This window comes from Euprymna scolopes, chromosome 18, assembly GCF_053919585.1.
Source record: "Euprymna scolopes isolate OS-2025 chromosome 18, ASM5391958v1, whole genome shotgun sequence".
NCBI classification, from domain to species: Eukaryota; Metazoa; Mollusca; class Cephalopoda; order Sepiida; family Sepiolidae; genus Euprymna; species Euprymna scolopes.
The window spans coordinates 17205581-17233110 of NC_136499.1; the positions used below are offsets into that span (position 1 = coordinate 17205581).

Consider the following 27530-nt stretch of genomic DNA (forward strand, 5'->3'; position numbering starts at 1 on the left):
ATGGGGGTGGGTCTACTTAAATCTGTTCACAGATTATAATGAATTTAAAAACAAAAATAAAAACATAGCTATTAATACTTTCAGTATCACTCTCTATCAAAGTCTATCATTTGTATTCCCTTTTGACAGTGGTTTGACGGTCTGGCTATCTTTATCCCCTCCAGTGGTCACAATTGTTTTTAGCTCCGTGCTCACTGTTAAATTTTTCATTGATTCTGAAGCAGGGGGTTTTTAAAGCTGGATGCCCTTCCTATCACCAATTTGAACTCTTTCGGCAATATGAGATCACAGTGTGTATGTAATTGGTGAGTAGTTATTAACTTAATGCACTCTTCATTGATCCTGGATATGACCTTAAACTATCACCGATGGTGAGGCCCCAGCTTGCAGGCTTTGGGGAGTGTGGAGCCACTCTTTAATTGCCATTGCTCCCAGGTCCACTCTGACCCGAAGTGGTAGTACCTGTTAGGGTTCCAACTATGGGTTAAATAGAAACTGAGTTGAAAAAAAAAACAAATTCTATTAAAAACTTTTTCTTCAAAATCACTGGATTCTGCATTAACTGACCTAAAAAGGGTTGATATGCCGTAAAACAAAAACAACCAACCGACACTCTTCATTGCAGTATGGAACAGTGCTTTATGATAATGTGTCATGCCTTATCAGGGATAGCTGCCTAGGAACTTGTCTGGGTACCAGAGGGTATCCAAATGATGTGGATCATACATAGCCTACACTTTAAAGGGTTCCCACTCCGAGCACACAACTGCATCAGCTACTTTGGCGGTCAGGTTCCTCAAGAAGGCAGGACAAGAACCTGTGTTATGCTCTTGTAGCAGCAACCTGTATCAACACTTACTTTAACAGTCCCCGAGACGATTGTCATAACTAGATAGAACTGGAAACAAGAAGCAGATGAGGTTATTACTACCACTGGTGTAATAATAAGTGGTCTTGCAATATGATAACAAAGGATCAGTGTAGATTAATCCCCACCGCCTACCCTCCCAAACCTACATTTTTAGGTAATTATGAAAAACTTGGTAAAAAGAAGAGAAAAAAAATTTTTTTTTTAATTTATATTGTTAGGTTTGCATGTGAATTTAACATACAAATTATCGTCCCGGTTGAGAAATTCTTTTGTATTTCAGATGATTTATTTTTTAATGCTTGCAACTCGTATTCCTGATTCAAATATATACAGACATGTGAGATAGGAATACAAGTATGACCCCCCAAATTTACCATAAAATCACAGTAAAATGTTAAGATAATCCTACGACTATTTTATCTCTTCTCCACTCATTTCTAAGAATAAGATTGATTATCAAAAATGAAATGCAGAAAAAGTAATTTTTGGTCAGCTGGTGAAGCCAACTACTAAAAATACAGATTTTTACCATTGTCAAAAAATTTCCCCAAATTGAATATAACTTTATAAATAGAATTATGTTGCTAGCAAATTTAAGCATGTTTTTAAATTACCTTTTTTAATCTGAAATGATGTTCGTTTTAGTTATCAAAGAATATTTAGTTGACGATTATTTTTGTTGTAAAGAAAAAAGAATTTTTAACAATGAAACTCCCTGTGTCTCCTTAACATTTCTATTTTTTTAATTTGTATAATTTGATAATTAGAAAGTAAAATGTATTTTATGTTATACCACCTTTTGATCAAACAGAAATATAGTTGTCCACGTAATGTGTTATATAGCTTTAGAACCGTTTAGTTTCAAATCCCTTGTAAGAGTTTATGAATAACAGTTTTATATACATTTACATTGTCGAGTTAGGTAATTTATGTTAGAATCACATTTTCTGTATTTGAATTTTAAAACTTTCTCTTTTTTAATATCTAGCACCCTCGTGTTCGATATGCCACATGTAATGCTCTTGGTCAGCTATCCACAGATTTTGCTCCAACTTTCGAGAAAAAATTCCATGATAAGGTGAATATAAACTAACAAATTTTTTTTTTTTTTTTCATCCATATTTTCTTTTTTAATTATTTTCTTTTTTTTTTATTTTTTTTTTTTTTTTGATCGTGTGAAAAAAAAAAAATTATTTTCTCTCCTTCATTCTTTTAGGTGGTTGATGGTCTTCTACATGTTATGGATGATAATGAAAACCCACGTGTTCAAGCCCACGGTGCTGCTGCTTTGGTCAATTTCAGTGACGAGTGCCCTAAATTGATTCTCCAAGAACATTTGCATGTCATTTTGACCAAGCTGGAACAAGTACTCAACAATAAACTCCAAGAAGTATGTATCAATAAAACTTGCTGAACACCAGTTGATTATTATGAATGTGTTTCGTAAGTCTAAATAGAATGTTACCTAAAATATGGATTTTAGAATGAAATATTTATGAACAACAACTTAGGAATGTTAACTTGATAGATATTTTATTTTGACAATTATGTTTTTAATTGGAAGAGGAATTTTGAATCAAGAATCCCGTTTGAAATGTGGGAATAATAACAAAATGGATTGAGTGAAAAACCATCAGATGATGACGTGATCAATTGGAAAGGGTTTTAGATATAGATGGGGAGTTTAGTTGGAGTTGGAACAGTTAAGTATCAATTGTTGGCAGGGCAGGACATGGAATGCGGTAATTCATTCGATATTAGTTAAACAACAATGAAATTGCAACCTCGACAGAATAGTTGAAAAAATGAAGAATAAAAGATTATGAAATTACCAAAATTGTCCGGCGTTGTTAAGAAGAGATGACATATGATGACTAAAGTTATGCTGTTTGTTGTATATGTAAAACAGCGGGACACAAATGAGATATTATATACACTCGTGTTATATAGACCTGTATGCAGCACTCCTCCTCAAAAAATTGATATTTATCCACCTTTTTTTTTTTTTTTTTTTTTTTTTTTTTACACTGAACCAAAAGAATTTGAGAATTGAAAAGCAATAAAAATACTATCCTTGCATATTTATATAACAAAGAGTAATTCTGTGTTTTTTATGTTACAAATGCATTAGTGTGCATTTTCTGATTATATTATGTTAAAAATTTATTTAAAAAATTATATTATGTTAAAAATGTATTTCAAAAATTATAAATTAAAAAAATTGATGAAAATTAAAAAGGAGTACTAAAATTTACTGACTATGCTTTTTATGAGAAATACATTAAAAAAATTTTTATGTCTTTAATATAAATTAAAATTTATCTTTTATTTGTATTGAAGAATTTGATAAATTTTATCTTTTGGTTCAATTATGAGGTGGGGGGGAGGGCTTACTAATCACAAATTTTTAGTATTTTGAGCATTTGTATAATATTTATACTCTATTGTTCGACAATATCTAAATTTTATTAAAATTAGTTCAAAGGACTCTTTAATAATGTTGCTCAAATCAATGAAAATTATGAAAACAGTATCGTCTTGTGAATGTGTTAATTTTGGCATTGGACTAGAATAATTTGGTTGTACCTCTGCATATTAGGTTATATCTCCATATAATATTATAGGTAACTGGAAACTGGAACTAAAAGCTGTAGCACTCCATTTTGTTTTTTACTTGGTCAAAAAAAAAAAAAACCAATTTAGTCAATCAACTGTGCCCCACCCCTTATTTATGACTCTTAATTAACAGCTTAGACTTGTCATCCCTTGACCAGCCCATAACTAATATTGGTAACAACCATTTCCAAATACATAGAAAGTGTTGTCTGAGAGTCGATTACTTTTCAAGACGTTAACTCAATATCTGCAAACATGTTCACATGATCTTTTCTCAAAGCATCAAAATTTGTTCAACGTATCTTTGTAAACTTTTCTGTTCTGCTTTAAATATGGTTTAAATTACATTGAAATCGGCTTAAGGAAAAAAAAAAAAATCTTTAAAAAATATAAATGCAGCTCCCTTACAATAATCTAACATAGATGGAAGATATTTGCTACAGAATTACAAGTTCCTATGTCTCATAAGCTAAAACCAATAGGCAGGTGTTTTTCGTATATACTCTCGCATAATTATATAAAACTCATTATCAGTTGGTTTGTATTGTGTTCCATGTCTAGTTCTTAGAAAAGAAATGTTGCTTGTGGAAATTCTGTTAAGCTCCATGTACACTGAAAATTAAAATAAAATTATTCACAGTGGTTATACCATGATTTATTTTTGCACAGAGAGCAACCAGATATTGGAGCTCAGTCGAGCGACTTGGGGCAGAAGTGCACAAGCTTACTCAAATTTCAGAGAAACACAGGTGTCCCTTGAGGGGATTAAAATACTATGAATTTAGCATTATTTATCGGTCCCCCCGATTTATCAGAGAGGGACCTATGTTTTTTTTTTTTTAATCAATGAAACTTGATTTACATCTTTCAATCCGTATTGTGTATATCATAAGACCTCCACCACCACCACTAAAATTAGATATAAACAAATATAAGAATAAAAAAAAATAGGATATTGTGTGCAAAAAAAAAAATTTTTTAATAGGATATTGGTGGCAAAAACAGTTCCTCATTAAATCCTAAACCACTCTCGACCACTTCCTGTTAGTGTGCATATATTTTTGTTGACCTTGATCAAATGTGATAAAAAAAATTTCTCTATTTCTCATTTCTCTTCAGTTAGTGGAGCATGGTCGGAAGCATGTGTTAGAACAAGTGGTGTCTACTTTGGCCGCAGTTGCAGACACTTCAGAAGAGAAATTTGTCATGTACTATGACAAGTAAGTCTTTTCATATTTATCCAACCATCTTTCTGTCTCCTCAGATTAGTAGACTACATGTACAATGCTGTTGATGTATTTTTTTTTTATTCATTTAAATGAAATTTTTCTTCATTCTAGAACTTAGCAAACGGTTATTTTATAAAATGCATGGTGTGCTATAAAATCTTGCCTACAGGATTGGTGTGTTGTAAAAAAAAAAAAAAAAAAATGTCTCAGTGTTCGTGTAGAATGTTCGCCCCCCCCCCCCATTTTTGTCCGCCCTTTCTCTCTCTTTTCTCAAGGGTCTCCATCTTAAATCTCATTTTCTCGGCAGTGTTGTCTTTGCACACAATGCCTGTTCATACCAGCGCGCACAATTTTATTACAGATTGGCATAACATCTTAGTAATGCTGAATATTTTGGCGGACATGGTGACATCTGGAAGTCCACTGCAATTGTCTTTGTATAAGTTACTGATCTCAGCCGCACACTGGCATGAAGATGGTATTTGTGTGAAAAGGATGGACGCTTCATTTTTCCTAAGCTTATTATGCTCCCTAATTTTGGTGATGGCTAGAGATTTGAATGATCGCGCCAATAACTATATATCTCAGAGGTTTTAAATTTAGGTTTTAGTTGAAAGTAAAATTAACAAGTAAAATCAATAAGAATATCAAACAAAACACTAGGAGTTATTTAATTATTTATAACAAAAGAAAGGTGGGGTTAAAGTTTGATTAGATCCATTAACCAATTGTAAATTCTTAAAAAAAAAAATGTTTTGATTTAGCATGGGTTAACTATTTAAAAAATTTAGATCTTAATCAATAGTTTTTTTTGTTTTTTTTTGTTTTTTTTCTGGATCTAATTAAACTTTACTCTCCCACCCATCCATCTTTTTTCTTTTTCGTTATAATTTAGAAATAATGAAATGTACTTGCTTTAAACATTGTGTGAGCTACGTATAAAGGTATTTAGAAATAATCTAATTTTTTGTTTGATAATTATTGATTTTATTTTAAATTGTACTTTCAGCTAGAAACTAAATACAAAACCTCAAAACTATACAATTAACCCTTTTCCAAAATCGAATATGGTGATAAGATACACCTGAAGAGGGTCAGAGGTTACATCGACCGAAACGTTGTGCCTCTATCTGCTCTCGCACAAATTTGTCAACAATACTATAAGGCCACAAACTTTAAAGAACTCTTCAAAAAAGAAAACCCTAAAACCATTCTAAATTTCTTAAAAAAAAAAAAAAAAAAAAAAGCAAATCCTTACCATAAAATACAAATACCATCAAATAGCAAACTATACCAAAAGCATTGCCCAAATATATACCCAGCAAAAATCGACTGTAAAAGTATCAAAAATTTTAATCTTGTATACAGCATTAAATGACCCAAAGAAGATTGATATGCTGGTTAAACAAAGAAACAAACAATATGAATACCAATACACAAAAAACACAAATTTCTAGGAGTATAGATTATGCATGTATTAGTATCATTTATTTAAACCTATCCTTAATATTCTATGCATCTAGCTCCATTGTCACTGTTGGTTTAGTATTAAAAGGAGTTTGTTTAAAATTTGGATTATTTATGACATTCAGAAATCTAATCTTCAAAAATCAATACATGTACAAAACTTTTTCATTAAGTAGAAAATATTTTGTTGTACTGTTTCCCAATTGTTATTACTAATAATTATTTTATTTAGTTTTATGCCGTGCCTCAAGTACATTCTTCAGCATGCCACCAGTACCGAATTAAGACTTTTACGAGGGAAGACAATCGAATGCATCAGTTTAATTGGATTAGCTGTTGGCAAAGAGAAGGTAAGAAATGCTTTTTTATTTAACGTGACGATTTTATTTATTTAACATGACGATTTTATTTAACGTGACGATTTTATTTATTTAACGTGACGATTTTATTTATTTAATGTGACGATTTTATTTATTTAACGTGACGATTTTATTTATTTAACGTGACGATTTTATTTATTTAACGTGACGATTTTATTTATTTAACGTGACGATTTTATTTAACGTGACGATTTTATTTATTTAACGTGACGATTTTATTTATTTAACGTGACGATTTTATTTATTTAACGTGACGATTTTATTTATTTAACGTGACGATTTTATTTATTTAACGTGACGATTTTATTTATTTAACGTGACGATTTTATTTATTTAACGTGATGATTTTATTTAAAATAATAAATAAAACATGACCATTTTAATTTAAGTGTAACGGTGTTTTTCTTATGTTTGCAGATTTCACTGACATATAAAAGTAAGACATGAATTTTAAACCTTTTTTTTTTTTTTTTTTTTTTTTTAGTTTATGCAAGATTGTAGTGAAGTTATGCAGTTGTTATTAAAGACACAGACAGATATGAAAGATTTACCCGATGACGATCCGCAGGTTTGTTCTTCATGTGTTAATTTAAAACCATTTTTAATTTGCAGTTAATCATAAATGTAAGTGCATCCAAATTTCAAAAAAAGATGTATATTTAATTGAAGAAATTGGATCTCTATCAAGCTTGTGTATTAACACTTTTAATTCATGTACAGACTTACCTCACACCGCCAGAATCTAAAAAGATGTCTGTTCTAATTCATTTTGTTGAATGTTTTTTTTTTCACTCCTAATTGGGGGGGGGGGGTATTACACCAATGATTTCAACGATCGTTTTTATAAACACAAGTCACAATAAGCAGCAACCAATGAAAAGCTTCCAAAGTTACTATAGAAATTGTTGAATTTTGGATTCAATCAGTTTGCCGCCATCTTTGTTACTGGCAATTACACTCAGTACTGCACTGCTTCTTCACCGCCATCTTTGTTCAACATAATGTCTCAACACTTAACACGTTTTGTTTATACAAAAATAACTAAAAGTAATTTTGGATGTTGCTAAATTACTAGCAAGGCTACCTGGTGTTGCAATTATTTTTACTGTGCAATGAACTTTTTAAATAATTCACTGATGTCGGCCCACTGCTACACGTTCGGAATAGGGACATGTAAGCGAGAAGATTGTTTCCAGCAGTTATGATTTAAAAAAAAAAAAAAATTGTGATTTATGTAAGCAATATTTGTGCATTTAATATTAATTGGATCTTTAAGTCAACTCTCAGCTAAATCAACCGCCGATAAAACAAAAAATTCCCTCTAATTATTTTTGTTTACTTGGCTCAAAAAGTATGAACAAGTGAAGCATGCATGGTCTCCCATGAGTGCACAGTGAATGAGGCATAAAAAAATGACTAAGTTCAGCATTTTCCCAAAAGTCTCCAGGGGACGTCAAATCCAGGTAAAAATGAACAAACGGTGCAGTTTTAGGTCTGCACTATGCAAAAAAGAAATGACTTAAGTTCATAATTTCCCCCTCCCTCCCATTTAGCCTCAAAAGTCCCCAAGGCCTTAACATGTTTAAATTTTAGTTCAACACCATGCAAAACTGCTAAAGACATACACAGAAAATTTGGGACAAATATAGTAAAATAGTCCCAAAAATGAAGTGTTTTTATTAACGGTAAAATTATATAGAAATCAGTTACTTTTCAGAAAGCTTTATAAAAACCCATGACTTCAATTTTTTTTAATAAGCTCAAAAGTGTCAATTTTAGTCATTTTAACTCAAAAGGCACCCCCCAGTGGAGCAACCGGAGTTTTCTCGGAAAATCTGTTCTGTTACTTTTTTTACTCTTATCATGTTTAATGTTTGTGCAAAATTTTTAAAAATTCCAAGGTGTAGTTATTGAGAAAAGTGCAGACAGACGAACAGACAAGGGTCAATATTATTCAGGTTCACCCTCCTTTTGTCGAGGGACCAAAAAATAATCTTTTGATCCTGTTTAAATGCAAAAGCTTAACAAAATGTTTTCAAAAATATGTTAAAAATCAAAATAATTAAAAAAAAAAAAAAAAGAAAGTCTGCTATAAGATGGGAGCGAACGCGAAAACTAATACTTATAAGACAGCCTGCTAACCAATTCAGCCATGGCAATAGTCATACCATGCTGTTGCAAATTTATGTACTTAAGGTATCCCAGAGGTGGAGCAGTTCACGCATGCGCAGATATTAAAATTGTTTAGAAAAAGATGATTTTATATTAGCCCTCCTCCTCCCCATCAGATTCTGCGGCTGTTAAGGTCTAAATTTCATATTATGCCTCAGTCCTTTAAGACAGTACTAGAATCATTCTTCTTCGCTGGTTTTAGCGAGACATGCAAACACACATACATACATACATACACACTAACAGACATCTCTGCTTTATATAATAGAAGATGCAGATGAAAAATGGCCACTATAATTTCTATTAGCTAAATTATGAAAATATTTTCTGTTTCTTTTGCGGAGACTGCAAAAAAAAGCATTTTAAGTAAAAACACTATTGTGTGCCATGTTGAAATTTGTAAAAATTATGAAACGTGGAATAGTTTAGTGCTATCAAACATATTTTTGTATCTTATTAATCGAACAATCGTATGATTAACGTACAGAGTTTTGCTCAAAAGAAATATTGCTACGATTACTTTTTTCACAATATATAATTTTTTTTTTTTCCTCTCCAGATATATTACATGATTTCTGCTTGGGCTCGAATGTGTAAAATTTTGGGCAAGGAATTCCAGCAATACCTTCCAATGGTAATGGGGCCTGTGTTAAAAGCCGTTGCCATCCAACCTGACGTGGCCATTGTTAATAGTGAGTATCGCATCCATCCTAACCTATTCTTGTCTTTCTAAAACACTTTCTTTTGGATTGTGGCGAGCTCGCGCATATCCGGCAAAATTATTACCATGTCAACAATATGAAAGAACTATTTAAAAAAATAAACTCCAACAAAATAACATTTCTGAAAAAAGTAAATCTATATAAAAGAATATAACTTTAATTCAATCCAACTTTACACCCCACCCCCAAAAAGGAAGGAAGCACATCACCTAATGATACAAAAAGTCTGATTTGACTCGCTGATTAAGTTAAAATATCTATTCAAAAAAAAAAAAAAAAAAAAACTGGAACTCGGCATTAAATAACCAAAAAAAAAAAAAGGTTGATATGCCGTAAAACAAAACCAAACCTAACTCTCATGTTGACATTCAAACAATGCCTGCTATATATAATTTTTTTATAATGATTTTAAATATATCATATGATATCAATGTTTAATACATATTGTACCACTACTACTGTTTGTGTTTGTATATATAAAAAAACATTTACAGCATAATCATGTTGACAGACTGCTTATCATCCGAATCACCCAAGTTAATGTTGAGATCAGAAGAGGTGTGATTGGCGATTGTGCAATTCTTGCCACAAAAATTCCAAGTGCAAACAATCTTACAATGTATATCCATAGTCAGTCAAGACTGAAGGAAGCTGCCATATATAAAATATCAGTTCACAAAATCTTTAGACGTTTCTTTTATCAATGTGTTTGTATCAAAACATCACATTTAATAAATAGTGGGGCAGATTGCTGAAACAATCTTTCACTTGATGCTTTTGGAATATTGAAATAACCTGCCCCACTAAAAATGTGATGTTTGCTTTTATTGGTGTATTTCTAAATATGTTCTTGCAAGCTGCCCACCATTACTTCCAGCTTTTGTTTAATTTGTCTAATGACATGTCCATACAGACATTGACAAATCATGACCAAGTGGGTATATCATGTGGCGATGATGTTCAAAGAACATTGATTTATTATCTGTCCATTACCACCACAAAGGAATATTTATTCACATCAAAGAAACAGTACAAGTAATCAAAAATCATTCACAAGAAATAAACTGATTAAGCTCCAAACCACATAGCATCTCCATTAGCCAAACAAATTTAAAGAACTCCAAAACAAATACCATGATCATCAAACTGCTCTTTATATAAAAGGGTAAAAAAATTCCAAACGGTACAAGAGTATCAACAGCCATCGTACACATTCATATAAAAAAATCAAACTGCCAAGCAATGCTTTCATCTGGACAGTCGGATGATTACAAGCTATAGAATGAGGAAGGAATAATATCTACTAACCAAATGTCTACAGCAGTAATGCTCTGTTTGCCAGTAATGGTAGAAGTTCCCTGAACTTCTACCATTACTGTAAAATCTTGTTTATTAGACCAGCATCAGCTTTACTGTGTTCCAATTATATTAGCAAGTTAACAAAAAATCTGAACTTTAATAATTTCTTTATAACTAAGTATATTTCCTCCACATCTCATCTCGCTGCTCTTTACTGGAGAGTAGAACTATTAAAAGAATGGATGGGAGTTCTTGCATTAGTAGATACAGAATAGTTAACACAGCCAAGTTCATTTATTTTAATAGATATGGAAACAATGGTTTAAGCCTAATGAAATATGAAGTTGAAACTCAAATCATGTAATTTAATTTTCATAAAAGTGGAGTATGAAAGTCTTTTTTCTGTTGACTATGAGATGAATTTTCAAAAACGATATATTAACCAACATTAATCTTAAGATAAATTTTACCATAAAACACTAATAATTTTGATAATGAAAAATGAATTTTAGCTTGCACTTTAATTTGTAAAATGAAATCCTAAAATAAATTTGTTGATGCAAAATAGAAGATACCAGCACCCAGTCGTAAAATACGCTTAAATATGATATTTTAATTTGTCCAGATTTTGTATATATTATTATAGTTGTCGTTTCAAAAGTAAAAAAAAAGTATTTGGGTGCCATCAGCAAGAACCGAAAGCAAAACTAGCATTCAAAGCTGGTGTCATTACCGTTATAACACATATTAAAAATGTCATTACCATTGTAACACATAAACTGATTAAAAATGTCATTACCATTGTAACACATAAACTGATTAAAAATGTCATTACCATTGTAACACATAAACTGATTAAAAATGTCATTACCATTGTAACACATAAACTGATTAAAAATGTCATTACCATTGTAATACATAAACTGATTAAAAATGTCATTACCATTGTAATACATAAACTAATTAAAAATGTCATTACCATTGTAACACATATAAACTGATTAAAAATGTCATTACCATTGTAACACATATAAACTGATTAAAAATGGAAAATAAACTAAGATGAATGTATAAAATGTATAACAATTTTTTTTTTGCAATTTTGACCCCTTAAAAACTATTTTAATTGGCTAAAGATCAAGAAAAGAATGGTCTGTAAAAACCCCAATCATTTGAGGCTCCCAGCGCCACTCTGTGATTTTTAGTTTCAAAAGAGATATAATTTGAAAATGTGAAGAAAGACAGACAGACAGACATATAGCATTTTATATATTAGATTTTATAATTTGTGTTTTCTGTTCAGGTGATGATATGAAAGAAATGCAGGATGATGACTTAAACTGGCAATTTGTAACATTTGGTGATCAGGTAAGTGAGGCAGTGTTTGTTTGTTTTTTTTTTTGTTTTTGCGGGGGGGGGGGGGGGGTATGAAAATTGTTACAGACAAGACATGACGCCACTTGATGTAAGGAGCATTAAAAAAATTACTACTTCACAAGATCAAAGATTAGCCAACAATAAATGTTAGATGGATTCCAACACATTTATCAGAAACGTCGCTCATGGAATGTGAGGATTGATCCAAACAATTTGCTGCTCATGTCAAACCCTGCCACCTTTTAACCTCACTGGATTCCTTAATATATTTTGTAGTAAACATAATCCTCTTAACAACTAAGGGTTAATTGTGAGAAATAGAAACCAATTTATGTTGTAACATTCAACATTGTGTATGGTTAGCAGAAGCTCACTATCGGTAGAAAGGCTCAAAATCCTGAGCGATGTATCCTTGTCGATACAAGTGATCTGTAACTCAAGGAGTATGCTGCTAGTGTATTCTTGTTTCAACTTGAGTCTTATTATTTCTCCTTTAGTAGATTCCCAATAGAAGTTGGACTCTGCAAAAGTGACGGAGCACAGAACTAGTGAATATATACATACCTTTTATGAAAATGCATTCTGATAATATATATATATATATATATATATATATATATATATATATATATATATATATATATATATATATATATATATAAAAAAGGAAAAATGTGTGTTTGTGTATGTCCGGCAAAGCCGTGGGGGGGGGTATCCAGGCGGTTACTGTTTCTTAGAACCTTTTATATGCTACTTAGATTATAATATCTAAGATTTATGAAAGGGAGTGATGTGTATCTTTTATTTGAGCAACTTTTACACGCTATTTTCGCAGTATTTCTTAGTCTCCATGCGCTTATTTGGCTTTTCCATATATAAGTGAAACTGAACCCGTAGCAAAATGATCCTCCCTGGCACTCTTGTTCGGGACGTCCACAAAGCAACGAGGTTTGATCAATGCGGGGAGGAAAACCCCTTATATCAGAAAATATTCATTTGGACACTCCCCTTTTTATGGCGAACTGGTTTTCTCTCACCATGTTGGCGGAAAAATGAATACTTACGCAAAAACTGGCTTGCAACCAAAGTTAAGTGTGGGATTTCATTCCCCTACTATGGCGTGATGTTCGTCCTCATTCACGCATCTGTCACGTAACTTTTTAATCGTTTAACTAAATTATTTAATTTCACCCATTCTCAGTTCTCTGCCCGCATAGCGTGGCAGTAAGTTATCAGCCTATTGACCTCAAGGATTCGGGTTTAAGCCTACTTACCTACTAGAACTTTTTTTTATTATACACCCCCCAAACACCTGCGCAACGCCGGGTATTCCCGCTAGTGAGCTTATAACGGCAGAATTTCCACAATTCATTGTTAACCCTTCGTGACCTGAATTATGATGTAGATATTGATTTTAGTTTAAAGGGTAATACTATGATTGTCTTCGAACTGGAAAGATTATGAAGTTCAATAATTAAACTATCACTGAAAATTTTTTGCATTTCATAAACTTGATTATTATCCACAGTGCTTGAAAAAAGTATTATTATGACAAACGAAATCCTCCGCTCTTTGAGACAAATGGCGGTATACGGAATGTAAATAATGAACAGTTGCAATCTGGAGGTATCTGCCATCTACCCAGATACTGAACTGATATGTACAAGGCGTGTTTGAATCAATTCCCACTTTATTTATGCTGTTAGATTCATTTATTTACAACAGAATGAATTAGTTGAACCAAATCAGAAAGGGTTAAATAAACAAAATTTACTTTAAACTTTGAATCTTCGTCTGTTTCTAAGTACATGTAAAAACTGGATGAAATAAGTTTATGTTTAGAAATGTTTCCATCTTTGCATTTCTAAACTGAATTAATCTTGAACAATAAAAGATTGACATTTAAAATCTTTGCTTTCTATATTAGTATTTTCATCCTCAATTTAAAATTTTTTTTTTCTATTTTCCGGTCTAGCAAAGTATTGGTGTACGGACTTCCGGCTTGGAAGAGAAAGCCACCGCCTGCCAAATGATTGTTTGTTATGCAAGGGAATTGAAAGAAGGTTTTGCTGAATACACAGAAGAAGTAGTGAAACTCATTGTGCCATTGCTGAAATTTGTTTTTCATGATGGTATCCTTTAATCTTACTGCAGCCGCCAACAATGGCGGGGTCGAGTGACTCTGTTGGGTGGAATGTTTAGGTTAATTAGACCATAAGTTCTGTTACCTTGAGAGTAAAAATTAAGAGAAATAATTTTGCTCATCTTCTATATATATTCACATGTTAAGCGGTAACCCAAGATGCATAAATGAATCTGAAATCAATTTAACTATTCAAGTTAAAAGCACAGACATGATAACAATAAAAAATTCAATTGTTATACAATGAGACAAAATCCCCTCTCCCACACTTTGGTAAGCTATTTGCTGTTACCTAACCTCATTGCCCAGCCATTTTTTTTTTTTTTTTTTGCCCTATCAACCTTCTTTTTTCCTGACTATCCTATTTCCCAACTTTATTAACTAAAGCTGTTCTCCATGCATTGCCGATATCAGATTGTAAAATATGCTGACTGCAACTCCTTGCCATGTTCCAATCTATAGGCTTAATCAAAACTCAGTTTATGATTTGGGTTCCTAAGCTTGAACAAATCCCTAATAAACTTTGCGTAACAAACGTATCAATATGGTTTTATATGTAGTGCACGTCAGAAAATAAGCTGGTTTGAAGTAATAAATATTACCACACATACATGTGATGGGCCAAAATACAAGTGAATCTAACGTGAATAGAATTTTTTTAACTTTATGGATACAGATTGTTTTCTTTCTCTCTGCTCATGACTGGGTACAAAATGTTTTATTTTTTTTATTCACCCCAAAGAGTGCCACTTGGTTGTAAGGGGACATATTTGAGGCATAATTTACAAGGGTGCAATGTATGGAGCTGAGCAGCAAGATGTCTGTTAACATTACGCTTGAACTTTTACATGTCAGTACAGTTAGGGAAACAAGAACCCAGGAGGGAATTCCAAAGTCTAGCAGTTTGAGAGAAGAAACTATTAGAGTAAAAGGCTTTTCAGCATCTGGGGATTTCTACTGTGTGGGGGTGGGATTTTGCTGCTTGTCGTGTTTGTCAAGAGTATTTACGTCAAGAGGGTCCAAGGGCTTGGAATTCACCAGAGCACCAAATTCTTGTAAAATAGGCGCAGGGATGCAACATTTCGTCAATGGGACAAGAGTTGGGGTTTTATTGACAGAGCGAGACCTATCAGGTTGGCGATTCTTTTTTGGACCTTGTCTAGGAGAGAAAGGCTACTAGCAGATGTACCAGTGCAAATGTGACAATACTCCATACATGGGCGGATGGTGGCCTTGTAGAGGTGCAAGGAAAAAGCGTAAATAACCCTCCAGCACAGAAAAAGCCCACCTTCTTTTGCAGCAGCTTTGGTAATGCCCTTAATGTATCTGTTCCAATTCATGCTCCCTGTGAATGTTAAGGCGGGGAGTTTGAATGAAGAGTTGTAGTAAGCATTAATGTGGACACTTGTTGTATAAACCTGAAGTTAGAGGTCACGTGAGATAAATTGTGAATGTAAGAATCAAGATGAGAACCGTAGTCGGAATGATCCAAGATTTCGTACATTTATTTATTTTTTTTTTTTTTTTTGTTTTGAATAAATCCCACAATTCAATTTCTCATGAATTTTTGTTTGGATTCCTTGACATTTTGCCTTCAGAGGTGCGACTCTCCGCAGCCGAGTGTCTCCCATACTTGCTTGAATGTGCCCGGATTAAAGGGGACCAGTATGTAAGTGACATGTGGAGCTATATTTGTCCAAATTTGCTCAAAGCCATCGAATATGAACCGGAACGGACTGTCCTACCTGAACACTTAGCGTCTCTTGCGAAGGTAAGCAATACTCCTCCAGCTAGTCCATTTGCTGTGATTTAATTTAAATATGAAAACCTGTTTATTAATGAATGTTTTTGTTGGCACATAAAGCCACTAAGTTGTCCAGCACCTCGACATCTTTCATTTTGTGTGTTTCTTTTTATTTGTAGTGCATTGAAAATCTTGGTAAAGGTTGCTTAACCGGTGAACACATGGTTGAATTAATTGGAATTATTGACAAACTCATGATTGAACATTTTGCTAAACAAGAAGAAAGAATTGGTAGGAAATGCTTTTCTCTCTCTCTCTCATCGTATATACTTTGTGTTCTCCAAAAAAATTGTATGCATCTTGGCACCAATGTGAATAAAATTCCTATTTTTGTAAAATCTTTATTTACCTAAATTTTTGGAACATTCTGGTTTTCTTGAGAAACTTTTATTTTACTAAATGGAAATCTAAGAAATGGAATCATTAGTTTATACGGATGGAGTTTGCCTTTTATTGCTGACTAGCATGGATACTCTGTGTTGCCCGGGTCGACATGAAGTTCCGTTTGGACACTTGCTATACGTGGGCAACGTCAATATCTCCACAACGAAAATAAAAAAAACTGATAAAAATACTAAAATGTAATCTCTCTCTCTCTCCCCCCTCCCCAAAAAAGTATGTGGCAACCTCCTCACCAGATATTTTAGTGAAAGGGATACAAAGAGAAGCTATTCTCCGGATATTGAGCCAAAAAAAAAAAAAAATACAATAATTGAATCAAAAAAACTTTCGTTTTAATCAAAATAGTAAGGAGTGCCTGTGCAACCGAGAAGAAGAAAAAAAAAAGTTGCAGCAGCCAGGTTCCAACATGAAACACAAAAGAAGGCAAAAAGTTACAGGCAAACGTGCTTGCCCACAAGTGCTTATGACATTGCAAAATAAGTTTTTTAAACATAGTTTTAGTTAATTCTGTGTGCGTGACTTGCGAAAACAGTGACGAAAAAAAAAAAAGGACCCTCCTTTCCAAAAAGTGATCCAGTTGACCACCACAGAATAATTTTTTTTTTTTTCTAATTTTCACATATTATGCATCAGAGGCATTGCTCTTTCAGATGGTACTTATTTCTAGCCGATCAGATGCAGATGACAAGCTTTAGCAGTTATAAAAACACACACAGGTTTTTATATAATAGACGTCATCAGATAATCAGGTGTAAATTTTAACACTTCAGTCCTTACTGAACACATAATCACCTTATTTTTTCTTTTCCTTTCATTTTTCCTTTCTTTTTCCTTTTTTTTTCTTCACCTTCCTCTTCTTCACCCTTCTTTCATTTTCTTTTATGTTATTCTTTACCCTTTTCCTTTTTTGTTTTTACTTTTTCTCTTTTTCTTTCTCTCCTTTTATCATTTTCTCTTTTTTCCCTTTTTCTATTTCTTTTTCTATTCCTTTTTCAGTTTTTTTCTTTGATTTTTTTTTATGCTTTTTCTTTATTTTTTGTCTCATTTATTTATTTTTTCTGTTTTCTCTTTTTCTTCTTCTTCATATGCCAGTTTGCATTATATTTTTATGCATTTCAAAAACATTTTATTGATACTTTCTTTTCCTGACTGGAATGTTTCATTTTGAATGAATCTAAAAACTGTTTTCAATTCTTTTTTTTTCCTCCAGAAAGAAGAAAAGATGAAGATCATGATGAAGTTGCTGAAGAGGATTTGCAAGAGGAGGTTTGTTTTTAACATAGTTTTTGAATGTGTTTAACAGTTATAGATAACTACTGTACTTCCTAACTTCCAGTATGGCTGCTACCAGAATCGCTGACATGGCAAATCAGTTCCTTTTTCTTTTTTTTTCTTTTTTTTTTTTAATCTCATGCATGTACAGAGTGGAATGATTAATTTGTTACCCTAAAGAAAACAACACTACAGCTTCATTTGAAAATTTTTATTGAAAAAAATTAATTCAGGTAACTTGATTTATGTAGTAGAGTTGACATCTATTCAATGTAGCAGCCCTCAGCCTCAATCACCACCTCAATATGGGTCTAAAAGTGTAAGCATGTCTTTTCCACAAGCGCCGACAGGAGCTCAGTGGATGGTGGCAATCAGGTTGGCTTTGGTGGTGTGGGAGGTCATGTTGGTGATGTTCTCGACATATGACTAAACAAAGTAGTCCAGCAGATTTAGGTCAGAAAGGAGGAGGAGGAGGTCCAGTGAGAGAAAGGTACAAAGTCGTAGCACTCCTGAAGTCAAGCCTGGGTCTCTTTGGACTTGTGGGCTGGCGCCAAGTCATGCTGCCACACCCAGGGTCTGCCAGTGGCCATCTGATTGCACCAAGAGATCGCCACGCTCTTCAGCATGTCCAGGTACACTTTGGTATTGACTTTCAAGCCGACTTCGAAGATGTGAGGGGGCATGATGTGGCCTTCACATAAACGACACCAAAGACCATAACCGTGATTGGAAACTTTTTCATCACTCTGTTATTCATAGCAATCCAGCGATGCATTTTGAGGGTGCTGGCAATGGTCCTGTTGTCTTAACTTGGATCGGGAGAAGGCATGGGTTGTACAGCAGTGCATCTCCAATCTCACTCACGGAACATTGTGTCACTTTCAGACATGATAGAAGGCTCCTATCGCTCTTGAGATTTGTACACAATCCATAAATGGCCAACTAGTAGATTGTCTGCAACAAAAAAAGAAAACTTATTTTCATCAAACAGAAATGGAATCAGATCGTCTTTTCTGGGGTGACAATTTCATCGTTCTATCCTGTACTTTTTTTTTTTTTATTTTTTTATTTATTTTATTTATTTTTTTTATTTTTGTAATTACGTTTTTCTGGTAATTCAATTTTCATTTAATAATCATTGAAAAGTTTATTCAGTTTTATTTGAATTAAGAATGTTTTAAATTTGCTTTTTTTTTTTATTAATAATTATAGAAAACACTTTTTAAACCATTTTCGGAATATATATTTGATTACATTGTTTTTTTGTGATTGAAATTTTATTTGGATTTTATTTTTCGTGAGCACCATTTTTTTTCAAATAAAATACTTATTTTTAAAATTCAAAAAAAAGAATTTTTAATTTTATAAACATAAAACTATAAATGAAATAAAAACTTATTTTTTGATTTTGCAATGAAAAGTGCAATTGCATACCTTTCAATAAGTCCTTTTCTTATATTTTATTTCAATAAATCGCTTCACAATAGAAATACGGAAGAACAATAAAAATGAAGGATCTAATTTGCCTTGCTATGCCGGAAGTTACCTGACTGTAACGGAAACTTGAGAATATCCGTTTGTTTTTATAACATTTGTTATCAACTGGTTCTTCAATCTTTTATTTAGGCAATTTCTTTGATTAATTATTGTAATTTTATTAATAGATTAAATCAACACCAATAATAGCCAAGGTCCTGGATATGACCTTAAACTATATCCGATGGTGAGGCCCCAGCTTGCAGGCCTTAGGGAGTGTGGAGCCACCCTTTAATTGCCATTGCTCCCAGGTCCACTCTGACCCAGAGTGGTAGTACCTGTTAGGGTCCCAACTATGGGTTAAATAGTATACAATTTAAAAAAACAAATATAGTATATTAAAAAATCGTTTTTTAAAATCACCAGATTCAGCATGAAATAACCTGAAAAGGGTTGATATGCCGTAAACCAACCAACCAATAATAGCCGAGATGGAATTAAGATGAGTAAAATAAGGTTAAAATATTGTAATTAAGAAAATGTTTTTGTTTCAACTCTTTATAAAATGGGAAAATATATTTTTGTTTCATTCAGGACAAAGATGATGTTCGTGTACTCGGCACAATATCTGATATCATCCATTCTTTGTTTGGCACACACAAAAAAGAGTTCCTCCCTATTTTTGAGACGTTGTCGCCACATTTTGCTAAACTTGTGGTAAGTAATTTGAAAAAAATAATTTTTAACTTATTTAAAAAGAAATTTCATGCAGACTATAAATTGAGCATGTTGGCTGGGATTGCAGAATATAAGTGGAAAACTTCTCTGGGGAGAAGAAATATCCCTCCCCCCACAATTTCATGTGTTGGCCATGCGTGACAACATGATTTCTGAGTTTGAGAAGCTGATAAAGACAATAAAAGTAAAATTACCTCGAAACGACAAAAATCTGAAGGCAAAATTAAAAATAGCTAAAATAAGCTAAAAATTGTTTTTAGCTTATTTTAGTGTTGAAAGCATCGGCACATTCACACTGTTTGGTGCAATTTGACACACAATCTAAGTTGTTGCTGGTGCTACCAGATCAGGCTGCCCTGTGGCTTCCTGAGACGAAATGCACCTACATTGACGTTTTTTTGTTTTCTGATCTTTTTTGTAAAACTTAATTATGTTCTGCAAAACCAAAAACAACAACAACAGCCTTCCCCCCCCCCCCCTTTTTATTTTATTTTTTCCTACCTTACTCCCGGTCCTGGATATGACCTTAAACTACATCCGATGGTGAGGTCCGGCTTACGGGCTTGGGGAGTGTGGAGCCACCTCTTAATTGCCATTGCTCCCAGGTCCACCCTGACCCGGAGTGGTAGTACCTGTTAGGGTCCCAACTATGGGTTAAATAGAAACAGATTTTGAAAAGGAAAAGAAACAACAAAAAAAAAAAAAAAAAAGAAAACAAATATATTCTATTAAATTATCTATTTATTTATTTATTTTTTTGCCCTGTCGGTAGGGCATGAGAACAAACCGACTGCCCCCCTGCAGAGGGTAAAAATCCCTCAATGGGGCAACCAGTTAGCCGTGGGTTGCTACCCGTAAAGTCTTAGGACGTGATCCTGGTGATTGAGCGAACCTAAACCAGGATACATAGAAGTTTAGGCACCGCAACACATTACTTTGGCCCTTACTTCGATTAGACGGGCGGTCGGAGAGGCCCGATCCGACCAATCGGCCAGTCACGCCAAGCCCCACCATATATTGCCCATTCCAAAAACTCACTACTAATACAACACATCCCCCCTCTCCCACAAATAACCCTACTCCCTAATATATGATGGAAAGCGGTGGCTGAGGGTCAATCGATTAGGTGTGAATATCGATGACGAGGCTGTAAACCCCTCAGGATTGCTACAGATCCCATAGCAATATCAAGAGAGAACAGATAATCATTATGATACCACCAAAGTCGGTTATATCATCATTGTATCCCTGTAGAGGCTGGGCGAATGGGTTTCCCCCCAGGCTCTTCCCAAATAGGACTCCGAGGTGGGTGGGGAACAAAGATGACGAAAAAAGAAAACAAAATATATAGCTTATTCCTCCCAAAAACCACCCAACCACCCAAAGAGAACCCACTCTGATGTCTCTGACATCAGTAGCTCTGACGAAGAGACGATAAAACCAAGGAACTCAACATTCGTAGTAATAGAATCAATGGAGGAAACTCCTTTGAGCAAACTATCACCTTTTAAAATTGAAAAAAATCTTAAAACTCTAAAACCAAAGTCTATTAAAAAACAATTTAACGGCAGCCTACTAATAGAAACCCATAACGAAGAACAAACTAAAGAAATATTGAAACTAAAATTATTTGAAAACATCAAAGTCAAATGCTACAGACATCCAACCCTAAATACCTGCAAAGGAGTAGTGAAAAGCCACGAACTTGCACTTTGTCCCTTGGAGGAAATCAGGACAAACTTACAGAAACAGAATGTGTTAGATGTTCGCAGAGTTCAAATTAAAAAAAACAGTGAGAAAATCGATACCAATACATATATACTAACTTTCGATTCCCTCACCATACCCAAAGAAGTGAAAGTCGGATATATGAAAATAAATGTAGAAATTTATATTCCAAACCCCCTCCAATGCTTCAAGTGCCAGAAGTTTGGACACCATCAAGATCGGTGCACACGATTACCAGTGTGTGGGAGATGTGGAGAAAGTGGCCCACACATTGACTGCAGAAAAGATTTCAAGTGTGCCAACTGCCTGGGAAACCATGGCGCTGGCTTTAGATATTGCGAAATATGGAAAAGAGAAAAAGAAGTGACCAAACTAAAACATATAAAGAATATATCCTACCCAGAGGCCAGGAAAATCATCAAAACTAAAACATATGCAGATGCAACAAAAAAAACTAATCCAATCAACAATCAAAATGGTCATATACATGTAACGGATACAACTGACAAGAAAATTGATGTCCTAAGCAAACTAATAAAGGAAATGAAAGAACTATTAGAAGAAATGAGGAAAATGAATAGTGCAATGTCTGCAACCAATCCAAGGATAATATTAAGTAAAGACACTACTGAACCACAAAAAGAAACAAAACCGCAAACCATTTCTACAAAAACAACCGAACAACCATCAAACACATCACAAGCCAGAAAAGAATCAAAAATCCCCCCAGACAAAAAAAAAACAAAAACAAAAACAGGAAAAGAAAGATCCCGATCTATATCTCGAACAGGGACTCCGACAGAAAATAGATTTGAGGGATTGGAGACGATGGAAGTTGAACACAATTCCAAATGATGAACAAAATATTACAATGGAATATCAGAGGGATAAAAGCAAACCAAAATGAACTCACATTATTAATAACAAATACGAGCCCAGCACTTGTCTGTCTACAGGAGACCTTTCTGAAAGAAAATAATACCATCAACATAAAACACTACACATCTTACAACTACATAAATAAAGATATGGACAGAGCTTCTGGAGGCACATCAATACTTGTGAAGAATGAAATCCCTCAAAGACAAATAAATATAAACACAAACTTGCAAGCAATTGCAGTTACAGTGACTCTACATAGAACTATAACACTTTGCTCAATATACATCCCTCCAAAAGATACAATCAACGAAACTGAGATAACTCAATTAATAAAACAACTCCCTAAACCCTTTTTTCTACTAGGAGATCTCAACAGTCACAATGTAATATGGGGAAGTAAAGAAACAAATAAAAAAGGAAAAGAAATAGAAAACATAATAAATAAAAATAATCTATGCCTCCTTAATAATCAAAACTACACCTATATGTACCCAGCAACAGGTACTTTCACCGCCATTGACCTTACCTTATGTGATCCTTCCATATATATGGACTATGACTGGAAAGTACACAATGACACCTGTGGGAGTGATCATTTCCCAATCATCCTGGAAAGTCTAAGTACTAGCACTGAACAAAAAACACCCAAATGGAACCTACATAAAGCGGATTGGGAAGACTTCCAGGAACAGTGCAAAAACCAATTAATTATCGAAAAGAATGATGAAGATGACCATTTGAACTACTTCATTAAAACACTGACAAACATAGCAAATAATACCATACCGAAAACAACCAAAACCAACAATCACAACAAACCTTGGTTCACAAAAGAATGCAGAAAAGCCATCAGAGCTCAACGAGCTGCCTTGAGAAAATTCGAAAAGTATCCAACAAGCGAAAATCTGGATTTCTTCAAAAACAACAGAGCAAAAGCCAGACGAATCATAAAGGAATCCAAAAGAACAACCTGGAGAAATTATATATCCAAAATTAATGTGAATACCAAGGCGAAAACAGTTTGGAACATGATGAGGAAAATAGAAGGAAAGTGTAGTAGTACACCAATATCCCACATCTCTAAAGGCAACAAAATATACACCGATCAAAAAGACATTTCCAATAACCATCATGTGACAGACAAACAAAGAAATTCAAAAAGATTAGAGAAAAGGAAGAGAAAAAGAAAATTCTATTTAAATCACAAAATACTGAAAAATACAACCAACCTCTTACCTTGCCTGAATTAAAAGAATCGCTAACCAAATCCCATGACACAGCTACAGGGCCCGATGAAATTCCATATGAAATCCTCAAAAAACTTCCAGAAACCTCAATGAAATACCTACTTGAAATTTTCAATATTATATGGTCCAGTAGAAACGTACCCGAGACCTGGAAAGAGGCCACAATAATACCAATCCCCAAATCTGAAAACTCAAACATCCAATCCCAATCAAGTAACGTCTCAGATCCATTGAATTTCAGGCCAATAGCTCTAACAAGCTGCATTTGTAAGACCATGGAAAGGATTATAAACAAAAGACTAATCTGGTTCCTGGAAACAGAGAATCTTATTACAGAATTTCAAACAGGATTCAGGAAAAACCGAAGTTCAATAGACCACATAGTCAGACTTAAAACCTTCATCAGAGAAGCCTTTGTAAGGAAGGAACATTTAACAGCAGTGTTTTTTGACATGGAAAAAGCCTACGATACTGTGTGGAAGTACGGTGTTACAAGGGATCTGAAGGCGCTTGGACTAAAAGGCAGAATGCTAATTTTTATTGAAAATTTTTTAAAAAATAGACGGTTCAGAATAAAGGTTAGCACAGCTCTCTCGGACTTGAAAGAACAAGAGAATGGAGTACCTCAAGGGAGTATATTGTCAGTGACCTTGTTCAGTATCCGAATTAACAACATTGTAAAAAACCTTAACCCTGGGGTAGATTGCTCCCTATATGTGGATGACTTCCTAATATGCTGTAGATCTAGATATATATCTATAATAGAAAGGAAGCTTCAATTGTGCTTAAACAAAGTAATGAGATGGACGGAAGAGAATGGATTTAGATTCTCCAAAAGAAAAACGAAATGCATGCATTTCTGCAAACTAAAGAACATGCATAATGATCCTGTCCTAACCATGGAAGGAATGCCCATACCCGTTACTGATCAGTACAAATTCTTAGGGATTTTATTTGACAAAAAGTTAACATTCATCCCACACATAAACTATCTGAAAAAAAAATGTAACAAAGCTGTAAATCTTTTGAGAGTGGTAGCACATACCGATTGGGGTGCAGACAGGGAAACACTCCTTAAACTTTACAGAGCACTAGTCCGCTCAAAGCTAGACTACGGTTGTTTCATATATGGATCAACCCGAACATCATATATAAAAAGCCTAGACCCTATTCACCATACTGGCCTAAGATTGGCCCTAGGAGCATACAGAACTTCCCCCGTGAACAATCTATACACAGAAGCACACGAACCCCCACTAGATCGAAGGCGAGAAAAGTTAGCCCTTCAATATTTACTGAAACTGAAGTCTTGCCCAAACAACCCTGCATACCAATGTACCTTCTATCCTAAATATGAAGAACTCTTTAACATGAGAAGAAAAACTATCAAAACGTTCGGGCTCCGAATGAAGGAAAGCATTGAAGAATCGAAAATTCCAATCTCCAGCATTCACAACTTCATACTGCCTAAAACACCCCCATGGACCATGAAACAAGTTGAAATAAAACTCAACCTAAACAAAAAGTCCAAATCTACCACAAACCCTATTGAATACCACGACGAACTTCAACATTTAAAATTACAATATGCAGAGACTACACCTTTATCTACACAGACGGGTCTAAAAGCAACAATCACACTGGATGTGCAGCAACGTACCATAAAACCACAATGAAGAGAAATCTTCAAAATGAAGCATCTATATTCACTGCAGAGACTATAGCTATCGATCTAGCACTCAACATAATTTCAGAGGAAACCACCAAAAACTTCATCATTCTCACTGATTCTCTATCAGTCCTATTATCTATACAAAATCAAAAACAAGAAAATCCACTAACAACAAAATTAATAGAAAAAATCAATATCCTTTCAACTACTAAAAACATTATTCTTGTCTGGATCCCCAGCCATGTGGGGATCAAAGGCAATGACAGGGCAGATATAGCTGCAAAAAGATCTTCTCACCTTCCAACTGACAATTTTAAGATTCCACATACTGATCTTAGACCCCAGATAAAAGCATACATACAGGAAAAATGGCAACTGCGGTGGAGTCAGCAAGAGGGCAACAAATTATACTCAATCAAACCTGAACTTAAGGAACGATGTCCGGACATCAAGAGATCACGCCGAGAAGATGTGATACTGACTCGGCTGCGCATAGGGCACACCAACTTTACTCATTCTTATATACTAAATGGAGAATCGGCGCCAGAGTGCATCCCATGCCAGGAGACACTCACAGTAAAACATATCCTAGTTGGGTGTGATGACCTTGCCCCAACTAGAAAATTATATTATACAGAAAGCAATATGGAAGACCTTTTTGAAAAGGTCAACTCAGCAAATATTCTAGCATACCTAAGGAAAGTAAATTTATATAAGAAAATTTAAGGAAATTTAAAGTCACCCAAATATACACATCCATGTATAAATACAACATTTAATTTCTTAGTTCAATTTTATAAAAAAAGGGAGGAAAGACTGAAAGAGTCATTCCCCCCCTCCCAATAAAAAAAGTTAAAAAAAAAAAAAAAAAAAGACTCCGGCATTAAATGACCACATAGGTTGATATGCCGTAAAACCAATCAATCAATCAATCTAAGTTGTTGCTGCAATACAGGATTGTATTTAAGAACTTTCACAAGAGGATTGCAAGTTCTTCGCTTTCTCTCTCTCTCTCTCTCTCTCTCTCTCTCTCTCTCTCTCTTTTTAAAAAAAAAAAAAGATTTTTGCTTAAATTGCTAGACATGAGTTAGCTGCTTTTCAGTTGAAATCCTTGTTTCCCCCCCCTCTCTCTCTCTTACCTCTTTTTCCTCTAATGATAGATCTTTCTTAAAAATCGTAATTTTGCTGTGACAGTTAAGGCTTCAAGTGATTCATGCTGGTAAAGGGGAAATTAAAAGAAGTTTCAGCAAAAACTGACTTCCTATGTCTTTTTCCTTCTCCCATGTACACTTTCGTTTGTCTTTGTCTTGTTCCTCATCACATATACCACATACAAGGATTTGAGCCCCCCCCCCCTCTTATTGGCTGCTGATATTCCTGAAGAGCTATAATTTCTTGAATTATCACTGTCACCAATCCTCATCCCAATTAATCTAAAGATTCTTGAAGCAAATCCTTTAAAGGTAACTTCTACGCTTTTCAGTTGTGGATCATCTTGTAAATGTTCATAAAATCCTTTCCTCATAAAGTTGGTGCACAAATTAAACCAGAAGGGGGCAGCAAATGTTTTAAAAAGATTCTGAATTCACACGTAGCATGCAGATGTTGCCAGAATCTGTGGCAGAGAAATCACCAGTTTCACCATGCGGCTGAATTAACTCAATTTGGAGATAGCTGCATGGGATAAGGGACCAACATGTGTGTGTGTGTGTGTATATATATATATATATGCATGTTGGTCCCTTATCCCATGCAGCTATCTATCTATCTATCTATATATATATATATATATATATATATATAATGTGTGTATATGTCAATACAGCAGAAAAGGGGCAGGCACCCCAAAGAACCATGCTTATCACAAATCAAGGAACGGACGTGTTACCGAGAATATTAAAGAACTATTAAAATGGTGGGAAGCTTGGAATTGGACGATGACTTCTTGAATATTTTATTTCCGTGGATCTTTCGTCACATTTGGATTATACATTCTCTAAGATTATACCTTTTCTAAGAGATAAGTATGCTGT

The 27530-nt window shown here is 34.0% G+C and overlaps 1 protein-coding gene across 1 annotated transcript in view; it reads left to right on the forward strand.

Moving 5' to 3' along the window:
* Nucleotides 1-27530, forward strand: part of LOC145297507 (importin-5-like) — a 109297-nt gene that overhangs the window by 62314 nt on the left and 19453 nt on the right. Inside the window, exons 12-23 of the mRNA XM_080143407.1 lie at nt 1860-1949; nt 2088-2261; nt 4607-4707; nt 6416-6533; nt 7048-7131; nt 9295-9427; nt 12060-12124; nt 14109-14265; nt 15875-16047; nt 16200-16311; nt 17693-17748; nt 19825-19947. Of these exons, the coding sequence (XP_079999533.1) occupies nt 1860-1949; nt 2088-2261; nt 4607-4707; nt 6416-6533; nt 7048-7131; nt 9295-9427; nt 12060-12124; nt 14109-14265; nt 15875-16047; nt 16200-16311; nt 17693-17748; nt 19825-19947 (1386 nt within the window). The remainder of the gene's footprint in view (nt 1-1859; nt 1950-2087; nt 2262-4606; nt 4708-6415; nt 6534-7047; nt 7132-9294; nt 9428-12059; nt 12125-14108; nt 14266-15874; nt 16048-16199; nt 16312-17692; nt 17749-19824; nt 19948-27530) is intronic.